At 40.8% G+C, this 14,206-nt stretch overlaps 1 protein-coding gene across 4 annotated transcripts in view; it reads right to left on the bottom strand.

Annotated features, from left to right (window-relative positions):
- plpp4 (phospholipid phosphatase 4) overlaps positions 1 to 14,206 on the bottom strand; it is a 353,247-nt gene that overhangs the window by 180,559 nt on the left and 158,482 nt on the right. For all 4 annotated transcript variants that reach the window (XM_073027697.1, XM_073027698.1, XM_073027699.1 and 1 more), the window contains 2 exons: positions 12,027 to 12,117; positions 11,860 to 11,923 (listed from right to left, as the gene is read on the bottom strand). In XM_073027697.1, coding sequence (XP_072883798.1) covers positions 11,860 to 11,923; positions 12,027 to 12,117 — 155 coding nt within the window. The remainder of the gene's footprint in view (positions 1 to 11,859; positions 11,924 to 12,026; positions 12,118 to 14,206) is intronic.

Here is a 14,206-nt window from a genome sequence, read left to right as displayed (position 1 = left end):
TATAATGTTGGAAAATGCATGGTCATGCACTTTGGTAGAAGAAATAAATGTGCGGACTATTTTCTAAACTGGGGAGAAAATCCAAAAGTCTGAGATATAAAGGGGTTTAAGAGTCCTTATGTAGTACACCCTGAAGGTTAACTTGCAGGTTGAGTTGGTGGTGAGGAAGCAAATGGTATGTTAGCATTCATTTCACGAGGTCTAGAATACAAGAGCAAGGATGTGATGCTGAGGCTTTATAAGGCACTGGTGAGGCTTAACCTTGAGTATTGTGAACAGTTTTGGGCTCCTTATCCTTAAGATGTGCTGGCATTGGAGGAGGTTCAGAGGAGGTTTACAAGGATAATTCCGGTGATGAAAGAGTTATCATATGAGGAATGTTTGATGGCTCTGGTCCTGTATTCATTGGGATTTAGAAGGATGGGGGGGGGGGGGGATCTTATTGAAACCTTTCAAGTGTTGAAAGGCCTAGACAGAGTAGATGTGGAAAGGATGTTTCCCATGGTGGGAGAGTCTAGGACAAGAGGGCACAGCCTCAAGATAGAGGGGCGTCCATTTAAAACAGTGATGCAGAGAAATTTCTTTAGCTAGGGAGTGGTGAATTTGTGGAATTTGTTACCACAGCCAGCTGTGGAGGCCAGATCGTTGGGTGTAATTAAGACAGAGATTGGTAGGTTCTTGATTGGCTACAGCATCAAAGATTACGGGGAGAAGGCTGGGGGTGGGGCTGAGGAAGGGGAGAAAAAGGATCAGCCATGATAGAATGATGGAACAGACTCGATGGGCCAGATGGCCTAATTCTGCTCCTACGTTTTACGGTGTTCATAAAGCTAATGCTTTGCCTTGCTATGAATGTTAGTGGTAAATATCTCATATATCTTGTATCAGCTTTTAAACACTAATTTTTATTTTTGGTTCTGTATGCAGACAGAATAATCAATTCAAACAAAAAGTTATGCTTGTATAAGAAAACAACCAGAAGAATTCTTCATACTGCAACTGATGGTGCTGTAAACTCAAAGCAATTGCAATGTCTTTTGGGCATTGTGCCACCAAGTAGGCACCAAGCCAGGGCATTGTTACTGAAACATTTACTGCATTCTGAAACAGTTAGGGATTTATTAGATTTACACAAAGATGTATAAATCCTGATTATAACCACACCATTGACAGTACTTCATTACATGATGCTAAATTTAATTTTTATTATGTCACAAACAAAAAACATGAGATTACTGGAAATGCCAAGATCATCAGTTAGCATCTGGGAACTACCCAGCCTTCTGCAGACTACCGCTCAATACCTTAACGTTCATGATGTTCATTGGTCCATTAAGAATGCTAGAAACAGGAGTTGGTAACATGAGCTTCCTCCACCATTCCACAAATGATCCCGAGTCTCAAGTTCACTTCCCTGCCTGATCGCCCGATTCTCTAAGTGTCCTAATGGGCATGCACTGTTGGCAGCAAAAATGTGGCAACATCTGAGGGGTGTCTCCAGCACAACCATTGGACTGTGTTGGCTGTTGATGCACACAATACATTTCACTGTGTGTTTTGACATTCAGCACAGTGCAAAAGCCTTATGCACATACATATACATAGCTAGGGTGTCTGTGACGTTTGCACAGTACTGTATTTGTCAACGTGGAGTTTCATACATGCATGAAGCCATGCTGACTATCCCTAATTAATCCACATCTATCCAAATGCTCATATATCCGGTCCCTCCAATGACTTTCCCACTACTGATGTCAGGCTCACTGGCCGATAGTTGCCAGTTTATTTTTAGAGCCTTTCTTAAACAGCGGAACAACATTCGCTGTCCTCCAATCCTCCTGTACATCACCTGTCGCTAAGGATGATTTAAATATCTCTGATCGAGCCCCTGCAATTTCTGCACTTGCTTTCTACAGGGTCTAAGGGAACACCTTGTCAGGCCCTGGGGAGTTATCCAACCAAATTTGCCCCAAGGCAGCAAGCACCTCCTCCTCTGTAATCTATATAGGGTTCATGAAGTCAATGCTGCTTTGCCTCACATTTATGTCCATCGCCTGAGTAAGTACAGATGCAAAAGATCTCCCCTATCTTTTTTGACCATGCATGGATTACCATTCTAATCCTCCAGAGGACCAACTTCGTTCTTTGCAGTCCTTTTGCTCTTAACATATCTGTGGAATTCCTTAGGATTTTCCTTAACCTTGTCTGCTAAGGCATTCTTTTAGCACTCCTAATTTCTTTTCCTTAACTATGGACTCAATACCTCTTGAAAACCAAGGTTCCCCAGACTTGTTATCTTTACCTTTTATTCTGACAAGCACATACAAGCTTTGTACTCTCAAATTCCACTTTTGAAGGCCTCCCATTCACCAAGTACACCTTTGCCAGAGAACAGCCTGTCCCGATTCACAGTTGCTAGATTCTTTCTGATACCATCAAAATTGACTTTTCTCCAATTTTGAATATCAAACCACAGTCCCACCCTATATTCTTCCATATTTGCTTTGAAACTAATGGTATTATTATCACTGGATGCAAAGTGTTTCCCCACACAAACTTCTGTTACTTGCCCTGTCTCATTCCCTAGTAGCAGATCAAGTATTGTACACTCTCTCATTGTGACTTCTATGTACTAATTAAGGAAACTTTCCTGAACACACTTTATAAGCTCTATCCCAACTAGTCCTTTTACAATCCAGGAGTCCCAATCAATATGTAGAAAGTCACCTACTATAGTAACCTTATGTTTCTTGCAGCAGTCTGTGGTCTCTCTACAAATTTGTTCCTCTAAATCCCTCGGGCTGTTGGGTGGTTTGTAATATAGTTTCATTAATGTGGCCGTGGCCAGCTGGTGGCGTAGTGGCATCACCGCTGGACTCTGGAGCAAATGTTCCTAAGTTCGAATCCAGCTGGCTCCCTTGCATGCTTTCCATCCGTGCTGGGTTGAGCGTCGAGCTATCAACTTGACCTCGCAGAAAACACTGGAGAATGCTACAGAAACGCTACATGATGAGCAATTACCAATAAGATCGGTGCAGAAAGCTTGTCATGACGGTGCCCCGATGACTCCACCAGGAGTTAAGGGCGTTCTTCTTCTTCTTCTAATGTGGTCAGTTCCACCTCATAAGACTGAGCACTGACTAACAAATCCACCCCACCTCCTTTAATCCCTCCTGTTCTGTCATGTCTAAATCAATGGAACCCCAGGAAGTTGAGCTGCCAGTCCTGCCTCTCCTGCAACCAAGTCTCACTAATGGCTACAACATCATAATTCCAGGTGTTGATCCGTGCCTGAGCTCACCGCCTTTCCTATGATGCTTCTAGCAATGAAATCTACGCAGCTCAGGACATTGGTCGCACACCATGCTGAACTTTTGGATTCCTGTTTGTCAGTCTTTGCTTGTGTGTAGTTTTTTTCATTATATTTTATTGTATTTCTTTGTTCCACTGTGAATGCCTGCAAAAAATGAATCTCAGGGTAGTCACGAGGAAATCTGCAGATGCTGGAAATTCAAACAGCAACACACACAAAATGCTGGTAGAACACAGCAGGCCAGGCAGCATCTATAGGGAGAAGCGCTGTCGACGTTTCGGGCCGAGACCCTTCTCAGGTAGTATATGGTGACGTTCATGTACTTTGATAATAATAAATTTACTTTGAAGTTTGTTTCCATGTTGAACTAGGCCTCCAGCACTGCACATGGGCCATTGACCTGAAGGAATGAACTGCTTATGTTTGCTGCAATCTGACTCAGCCAATCACCACACATCACCTACACTCCTCCCATTGACTCCTTAGCTGCTTTCCTTCCTGATAGCCAGCTAACCAGTCAACAAGTATACCAACTAGCTGACAGTAAAGCTACCTGCTAAAGGAGAGCTGAATAGTCACCACTTTCAACATTCTGGATCATCTGCTCCCGAATGAAGTGCAACGTATGGAAATTAATTTCCTTTGAGTGCAATCTTACATCTGATCATAGATAAATCTATCATCAATTACTAATTAACTACACATCCAATTTTCTATCTCATTCATATACTTTTAATTTTGTTCTGTGTTTATTTGGTGAATGAAATTATTAAAGGCTGGATGTCCTTTTCCTTACTTCCCCAGCAGTGATATTATTTACCCAAATACTTCTTAAGGCTTAAAGACTTGAAAAGGAATTTGGCAACATTTTCACTTGCTACAGCCAGATAATGTGGTAATAAAAGCCAAATTGAAATGGATTACCGTGTGACTTGTATGTGATGTCACTGAAATGAGAATGAAATATTGCTCATTATTCCTGTGGCTCTTCCACTTCTCAAGGCAATAAAAATGTATTTCATTTGTGCAACTTATTAAATCCTCAGCACACAGATGAGGGTGACAGCTCCTGACATCAAGGCAGCATTTGACCCAATGTGGCATCAGGGCCCTGGGAAAACTGAACTCTATGTTCATCAAGGGCTGGGGCAGAGGACTTCTTCTGTAATACAGTGTAATGCATTACTGATGAGGATAGGTTAGGGGTTCAATACAGAGCAGGAAGGCTAGATCTGTTACTCAGTAATGAAGGGGCATAATACTGGTAGATATATTTATAAAATACCACTCTAAAACATGGCCTGGTAGCAAGAGTCTTTTTCCCAATCTGATCAGTGCAGCTTCTGCCTTTAGGGTGTCTATCGCCCAGAATTGACAACATATCTCATCAGCTCTTGGTCGAGCCTTTAAACTCAGCCACGCTTTCTTTGTTTGGAGACTTGATGTAAAGTTAGGGGGATGTCAAAGTTCAAACTTCAAAGTGAATTTACTATCAGATTACATCTATGTCACCACATACAGCCCTGAGCTTCATTTACTTGGGGGCACACTCCATAGCATAATAACCACAAGAGAATCAATGAAAGATCACACCAACCTGAGCATCAACCAGCGTGTAAAAGACATTCACAGTAAATACAAGAAACGCAATAGAATCAATGATAAACTGTCCCCAACATCAATGTGCAAAAGACAACCAACTGTGCAAATACAAAAGATGAAAAAAAACATTAAATATTGAGAACATGAGATGAAGAGTCCTTGAAAGTGAGCCTGTAGGTGATGGGAACAGTTCAGTGAAGGGGCAAGTGAAGTTGAGTGAAACTATCTCCACTGATTCAAGGGCCTGATGTTGTGGGGTATGAACCTGGTGCTGTGGGTCCTGAGGGTCCTGTATCTTTTTCCTGATGGCAGCAACAAGAAGAGAACATGTCCTGGGTGGTGGAGGGGTCCTTCATATTGATGCTGAAAAGAATCCAACATGAATGTAGATAATGAAAAGAAGACACACATTCATGTGGTGACTTCCACCACTTCCCACATCATTTTACTGTCAATGGGGCATAGGGGAGAAAGGAAACCTAACCAGCAATGGATCAAACACTTCCAGAAAGAACCATGATGTTGATCTCAACTCCTCATTCCTGCATAACCCTCAATTCCACTACAGTAAAAAAAAACATGACTTACTGTGGCTCAGCCCCCATCACGCACTAGACGAGAGAATTCTGAAGATTTATTGCCCTTTGAGAGAAGAAGAGTGATCTCCACTTTAAATTCAGGACCACTTATTGTGAAAAATACCCCATTGTTGCAGGCTTCCTTTGGAGGACATCCTCTCAGGACTTGTTAAACCCCTTAGCCTCACCTCTGTTCCATTCTTTGAACTCAGCCTCTGCTTCTAAAGCAACTTCTTCATCACAGCAAATCGCTAGCAAGCCTTCTCTGCTGTACCTTCAATGAAGTGCATCCTCCCTTGAATAAAGCTACCAGAAGTTTATAGAGTTCATTCTGTGATTCCATAATGTGGATTATTATGATGTGGTTAATAGATTAGGGAATACTTTCTAGCATTGCGGGGTTTGCGTTGGTTACTGTGTGACTGTGTTCAGGAAAACCCTGTTTAAAACTGACTTGAAAGCAATAAGAGCGTGTCCCGCAACAGGAGGACTAAGAAACCTACAAGGTTTCCTAGGAATGTAATTATTGTGTTACAGCAGAACTACCCAGCATTCTTTCAATTATGGGTTCATCAATATCCTGTACAGTTGTAGCAAGTACGTTTACGCTTGCTGTTATATCAGAAGTAATTTTGCACTCAACAGTTTTTAATGATCCTGACAGCCTGGCTTATCTATTTCCTTTGGTAATATAATGAAGGATCATGTCACAGTGCCATGCTACTGGGAGAATTTCCTGCTGTTCTTCAAAATGAGCTCTTGCCATCTTTTGCAGAGGGCAGAGAGTTTCTTGGTTTAACAACTCATTAATAATTCAGCAAGACCTTATTTCTGCTCTGAAGTTTCAGCCTTGATTATGTTCTGAGATTTTTGCTCTGGGGCTTGGACCCACAATCTTCTGAATCAGGGGTAAGGGTACCAACACGGAACCACAGCCTACAGCTCCATGGTCAGAATCAGAATCAGAACCAGGTTTAATATCACCGGCATACGTTGTGAAATTTGTTGTTACGTGGCAGCAGTACAATGCAATACATAATCATAAAATACGGAACATTACAGTAAGTATCATCATTATGTGCCGTGTCTTTATGAAGTGGATGATCACGGTCTTATTACCATAATTGTTCCTGGCAAATTTTTCTACAGAGGTGGTTTGCCATTGCCTTCTTCTGGGCAGTGTCTTTACAAGACGGGTGACCCCAGCCACTATCAATACTCTTCAGAGATTGTCTGCCTGGCGTCAGTGGTCGCATAACCAGGACTTGTGATATGCACCAGCTGCTCAAACGACCATCCACCACCTGCTCCCATGGCTTCACATGCTACACCTTGTCCAGGGGGACCTGCAGGGAAGGAATGCCTCACCTCTCCTTTGGGAGAGACGTATCTCCACCCTGTCATCCATAGTAAGAAGTACACATATATTAAAAAAGTTAAATTAAACAAGTAGTGCAAAAAGAGAAAAGGAAGTAGTGAGTTAGTGTTCATGGGTTTAATGTCCGTTCAGAAATCCGATGCAGAGCAGAAAGTGCTGTACCTTCAGCCTTTAGGCACACAAGAAGATTAATTTATCACCACCTTCACATGCATTGATGTCTAGACTACTCATTAAAGTATTCAAAGGCTTACTCTAACATAAGAAACACACACAAAATGCTAGAGAAACTCATCAGGTGAGGCAGCATCTATTGAAAAGAGTAACCAGTCAATGTTTTGGGCTGAGACCCTTCATCAGGACTGGAAAGGAAGGGGGAATTATTAGAGTAAGGTGGGGAAGGTGAGTAAGGGGAGGAAGAAGTACAAGATGGCAGCTCTGAGGTGAAACTGGGCGAGGTGAAGAAGGTGAAGTCAAAATCTGGGAAGTTGATTGGTGGAAAAGATCTGGCTTGGAGAAGCGTGGATCTGATAGGAAAGGATAGAATTCCATGGAAGAAAGGGAAGGGGGAGGAGCACCAGAAGGAGGGGATGGGTAGGTAAGAAGAGAAGGTGTGAGAGGGAAGTACAGATGGGGAATGGTGAAGGTGCGGGCAGGTAATTACCAGTTTGCATTTTGTTCTAGTGTAATGCCCTGGTTAAGATTTCTACTGCTATGCTTTGAATTTTTTTTAAATTTTAGCAGTTTTCTGAAAAAGCAGTGTGTCCTACTAGTAAGAGTGTTTTGGTTTTGGCTAAAGGTGAGGAGCCACTTTGTCCAACTTAGGAACGTTGTCTCAGACAATTAAGCTCGCCTTGGTCCATGTTGTAACTTTCTGCCCAGTGGAAGATTAGAGAGAGCTGGGTGGGATCAGACTTCTGAAGGGCAGTAGACTGGTTTGGGGTCTTTTGGAGGGAGTTGCGGAGCACAGCACAAGGGAAAATGCCTGCTGAATGCCATTTGAAGGCGAGGCCCTGTTGTAAGAAGTGCTCTGTGGAGATAAATGGTTCAAAGGAGGAAGCGTCAATTCTCCTGAGTTAGCCAGTTCGTTTGAGAGGGTCTTCGAGGGAAGTTCGAACTGTGACTGCTGGTATCTTTCATATGGGTTCAGCACGTGAGTACGGTAATACACCAGACTACTACAGGAATGAGCTCCAATGTTTAAGAGCACATTGGCCTGGTTTAACATAATGGGCCCTGTTATCTTTCTTTTTTTGTTAACTGTTTGATGCAGTTGAAAACTGGTAATTATACTTTGTAATTTTATGCTAGAAACGATCTGTCATTTCTTGGTGTCTGACAGTTGTGTATGAGCAGTGTTTACACAGCACTTACTACAATCAATGTTCCTTAATCGGAATATCCCAACTTCCCCGTTTGGTTGAACCCCAAATCATACCAACCATAGACTGATATTGTTTATGAAGGGTAGCCTTCTCACTGCTGAGTCATGAGGCTGTTGACAGGGTTAGCTAGCAAGTCAAGTTTGTATTCGAGCCCTGGTGAAAGGGTTACACTTGATTACCTAGGGAGTAGATGTCAGTGGCCCACAGTAATTCAGCTGTTCATAACACTATACGTCATCCTCTTTAAACTGTAAACAATGAGCTGTAATAATTAAGCATTTTGGTGTCATCAGAGGGTCACTCAGTCTTGGTGATATTCACTTGTCGTCGAACACTTTATTTAGAGATGCAGTGCCCTTCCAGTCTTCCCAGCGTGCTGCCCCAGCAGCCCACGATTAAACCCCAGCCTAATGGAACAATTTAACATGACTAATTAACCTATCAACTGGTACGTCTTTAGACTGTGGGAGGAAACCTGAGCATCTGGAGAAAACCCATGTGTCCATGGAGAGGACGTACCTGGCTTTTGTAGAAATTTCTTTCACAGCAAAATAATGGACTTAATCACGCCAACAGCCACCATCTGTCTCATATCAAGTGCTTGAAATAGTACTTAATGAACCTTTGATACAGTGGAAGGTTTCATTGAGTTCAATGGTTTTGTTCAGTAAAAGGAAAGATAGGAAATATATTTGGAGATTATTGCTCAAACATAGTTTCATGAAAACCGGCAACACTTAACAAACTAGGTTAATGAGAAGGAGTCTGTGATGTAAATAAGCCACACAGAATGCACCAATGAGCACTCATGCTCTTGTATCTAGCTAACATAGCAATGGATGAATGTCTTGTATGTTTGATCTTATAAAAATAAGTGTGATTTTCCTTCAATTTACTGCATTTTTACTGGGAGGGGATTGACTAGCTTTTGACTACTTTACCTAACATTCACTGTACGTGGTATTCCTTCCCTTCCCCCATATAAATTCCTGTATAATGAAAGGTTCTTTGGTAACTTAACCCTTTTCTTTATCAATGTAGACCTGATATTGACTAGTACTTCATGAGTGAAGAGCAAATGATGGTGGTGAAAAAATTATGGGAGCCACTGGTTGTTGCAGTAACTCCGCTGTCCCTCAGTTTTTCTACACTTCCATCCTCCATCAGAAAGACATTAAAGTTCTTCACTTTCTCCCAGACCACAGACCTAACCAGTCCCCCTCCACCACCACCCTCCTCAGTCTACCAAAACTGGTTCATATTATCACCAATTTCTCTCTCAGCTCCTCTCACTTTCTCCAAACCAAAGGAGTAGCTATGGGCATATGCATGAGCCACAGCTACAATTGAGTGTCGGCAACATGGAACAGTCTTTGTTTCTTTGAATGAAGGGTTTTGGCCTGAAACACTGACTATTTATTCCCCTCCATTGATGCCTCCAGTATTTTGTGTGAGCTGGTTATTACTGTAAAGTCTTCCTTCTGGAGATTTGGAGGGGAGATGTGTTGTTTCGGTTGTGGTGAGGACTAAGGCAAGCCAAGGTTAGGGGCTGGGTCCTCCCATCAGTATTGCCCTCCAGTGTTTGCTCTGTGCTGCTCTCCAATGTTCACTCTGTGCTGCCCTCTTGTGTTCACTTGGTAGAAGAACAAGTTGGACCAGGACAAGATCCAATAAATCTACTCTCATGCCATTCAAAGACTTGGGCTATATATATTTTTCTCTTTGTTACTGTATATTTTTCTGAAGTTATAACCACATGCCATTTGTGATGTGTGCTGTTGGTAATGTATTTTGCACCGTGGCCCAGGGGAACACTGTCTCGTTTAGCCATATTCATGCATGATTGAATGATAATTAAACTTGAACTTGAAAATGATGTGAAGATATTTAACATCCATTTGAAATTGTCGAATCAAGGGCACTGTAAATGTGATGCATAGAAACTTTGATGTGACAGGCTTCTCCGAAATAGAGTGTAAAAAGACAATGAGCTGGGTGCAATCTGCACCTGAAAGCACAACCCTCAATGACACATCACACTGAGGCAGATGAGAAGCTGCACAAGACTGTTGTTCTGGACCAGTCAGTTTCCCCAAAGCAGAATGCCAGCGTCTGTTTCTAGGTAATATGTAGCTACACCACACCTCTAATACGTTAGAAACAGTTAGTTAGAAACCAGGGTATCTTCAAAGTAAGTTTGTTATAAAAGTACATTAATGTCACCATGTACAACCCTGAGATTTATTTTCTTGTGGGAATTCATGATAAACACGAAAAACAGAATAAAATCAATGAAAGACTGCACCCAACAGGTGCAGTCAAAGAACCAATGTGCAAAGAACAGCAATATGTGCAAATACAAAAAGCAAGAAATTTATATAATAATTATTACTATTAATTATAACAATTACTAATCATATTAATAATTATTACTATTACAGATAGGATGATACATAATGACTGTAATCTAATATTACAGGATAAACAAGCAAGAACAAGTTACATAATAGATATGGCCATTCCAAACAACCATAACATACAGAAATCAATAGTGAAAAACCCAGAAATATGCCAAATTAAAAGAGGAAATTGAAAGACTATGGAAAGTAATATCTACAACTGGCATCCTCCCAAAGTCACAACACAGTAGTATTAAACAATTAGGCCCATTTACGTAAATCTTCAGAAAGCCACAATGCTAAACACCACTGGAATAGTCTGAAAGTTCCTAGCAATTGAGAAATGAGTCAGCTTGGCTATGCCTGTACCTAGGTTTTACAAACCTGAGCAGAGAAAAAAATATAATAATAATAATAATAATAATAATAATAATAATAATAATAATAATAATAATAATAATAATAATAATAATATGTAAACAATAAATACTGGGAACATGAGATGAATATATAACAGCACAGCATAGGAACAGGCTAATCGAATCACAATGTTATGCTGAACCAGCTAAAGAGCAAATCAAAAACATACAAACACTAACCCCTCCTACCCACACTATGTCCATATCCCTCCATCTTCCTTACACCCATGTGCCTATCTCTCAAAAGCCTCTAATGTACTTATCTCTACCGCCGTTGCAGGCAGTGGATTCCAGGCATCCACCGCACTCTGAGTAAGAAAACTTACCCCTCACATCCCCCTTGAACCTACCCCCCCCCCCCTCACCTTCAATGCATGCCCTCTGGTATTAGACATGAAGAGTCCTTGAAAGTAAGTCCATATGTTGTGGGAGACAGTTCAGTGACTGGATGAGAGAAGTAGAGTTCAATCTCCATTCAATGCAGAAATTAAACAAAATGGAGTAATGTCTGACTGAACATGAATTATTCTTGCATCATGATGGACTGTTCTCAGTTTTCTAAGAATTACTGCTTCGTACACATCATTTTAATTCCTTTGCCAGACACCCAGTGCCTGAACATGGACAAGGGAGTGCTTTTCCATTTCTTCCTCACTCCAAGGATAATTTTGTTATCATTTTGCACAGCAAGCTGTGTCATTAATTTTCCCCGAGCCAGTGCTAAACAGTTAGATAGAATTCACAGAACTGATATTAAAATGACGTACTAAATAATGGCAACTCACCTTCCTACTATTAGCTTAATTGTGTTGGTGAAGATTCCATTCAGAGCAAGGGCCAGAGAGACAGCTGAGTGTTAAAAAATACAGGTGTTATAGGATAGATTCAAACTACAAGAACGGAAGAGAAATTAAGACATAATTTCACTACATACGTTAAGTGAATATCTTACCTAAACAGGCCTCTTTAATCTCTGTTTTATCTGTCCGTTGAATTATTTTGACCACAAAGATCACGGCCAGAGGTGTGAGGAATGAAATGGCCTATGAAGACAATGAAACACAATAAGCAGAGGTACAACACTCAGGATTAATGCTGAATACAGCAAACTCAAGATACTAACTGGTATGAAGCAGTGGCATTTAGATGCAGTGAAATGCCACTGCTAACATAATTAAATCTGAATTTAATGGAATAGACATATGAATTTTTCAATCCTTCATGTGCCACAGATAGTATAATTTTTCTTTAGTACCTTCCTGTTAATGCTGATTTATTTTTATGGTGATCATATGTATACACCTCAAAAAAAGATTGTTGATGTTGGTATATCTGTTGCTGTGGTTTATACTTAGAGTTAATTACATATAATTCACAAGGAACTGTTGGATTAAGATTTTATTGTATTGATCTGAACAACATTCTTTATTCTGTGGATACTTAATGTACTACCGGTGCTGAGGAGCATCTTGCCTGCTACAAAAAAAGCAAAACTCGAAGTAAATTTATTATTGAAGTATATACAGTACTGTACAAAAGCACACATATATATAGCCAGGGTGCCTAAGACTTTTATGCACTGTACTGTGTTTGTCAATGTGGAGTGGAGAGCGAGTTTGTAAATCTGACGAGAGGAAAGGATGTTGAGAATGGTGAGGGTGGAGGGCCACGGGAGGGGAGAGACACAGGTGGCAGAGAAAGAGTGTCAGAGGGGTGGGGTGGGCCGGGTGCAGACATACCCAGCCCTGAAACACTAGACAAGGTCATTTAATTTCAAACAATTGGTTTATTGATCATTACAGAATGCCTGTCTGGTGTTTCCCTCCCCTCCCCTCCCCTCTCCCTTCCCCTTTCCCAATCATGAATCCCTCGCCCTGTCCCCATCCCACTTTCAGTCCACAATGGAGACCCATATCAGAATCAGGTTTATCATCACCCACATATGTCATTCACCTAGGACATTTGTCACCATACAAAACCCTGAGATTCATTTTCTTGTGGGCATTCACAGTAAATATAACAGACGTAATAGTTTCAATGAAAGATTGCATGCAACAGGACAGACGGCCAGTCAATGTACAAAAAGTAACAAACTGTGCAAATACAAAAAGAGAACTAATAATAATAAAAATAATAAATAAATAAACAAGAAACATCAAGAACATGAGATGAAGAGTCCTTGGAAGTGAGTCCATAGGTTGTGGGAACATTTCAGTGATGGAGTGAGTGATATAATATGTATATCATATGAAATGACATTTTAATACACATATAAATGAACATTAGAACATGAACCCAGAGACACAGCAAGGTTGTATTCCCTTTACCAAACACAGACAAATGTACAAAAAAAGGTGCAGATTTACAGTATTTACACTGTTTGATCAAGTATGGCACCAAGGCCCTGGCAAAACTGAAATCTACGGTCATCAAGGCCGGGGTAGGAGTCGTCTTCTTCATAACAGTGTCATACATTACTGATGAGAATAGGTCAGATTCTGTACGACACTGGGGTTCAATACAAAGGAGGAAGGACAGATCTGTTACTCTATAATGCAGGAACACGATACATAATATGTATATTATATAATATACCAGATTAATACACATACAAATGAACATTAAAACATGAAATCGAAGAGATACAAAAAGACTGTAATCCCATTACCAAAGTGTACAAAAAAGTGCACATTTAATTACACCAAGTGTAATAAGATCAATTTGAAGATGATTTATTTCGATATTGATCCTACATCGGAGACATCATTACATCTGACAATGCTCTATCTGGAGTCCTGTGGGCTTTGCTCTCAGATTTGCTGCTTTCTGTGGTGTGATGATTGAATGCCTGGATCAGCTTGACAGCCAAGAGCACTGCAGCATGGCCACACATTGCTACCAGTTTCCTTTGATCATAATGCTGTAGGTTTTCAGTCAGTTTAATGTTGACTCTAAGGAGGCCGTGAATTGTACTGATGATGCAACTTCAAATATTTGTTCTGAGCAGTATATTAATTTGTAAGAATATGCCAGCAGAGATTTTCTTTTCCAATGGCTCTGCCACCTCTGCTATAATGGGGTGTAACTTCCACTCCCAGTGTTTACAATGCTGTTCCAGTTTAATTTCTAAAG

Source organism: Hemitrygon akajei, chromosome 23, assembly GCF_048418815.1.
Source record: "Hemitrygon akajei chromosome 23, sHemAka1.3, whole genome shotgun sequence".
Lineage (NCBI taxonomy): Eukaryota > Metazoa > Chordata > Chondrichthyes > Myliobatiformes > Dasyatidae > Hemitrygon > Hemitrygon akajei.
The sequence above is the reverse complement of the archived record's forward strand: the minus strand, read 5'-3'. Positions and strand labels throughout refer to the sequence as shown.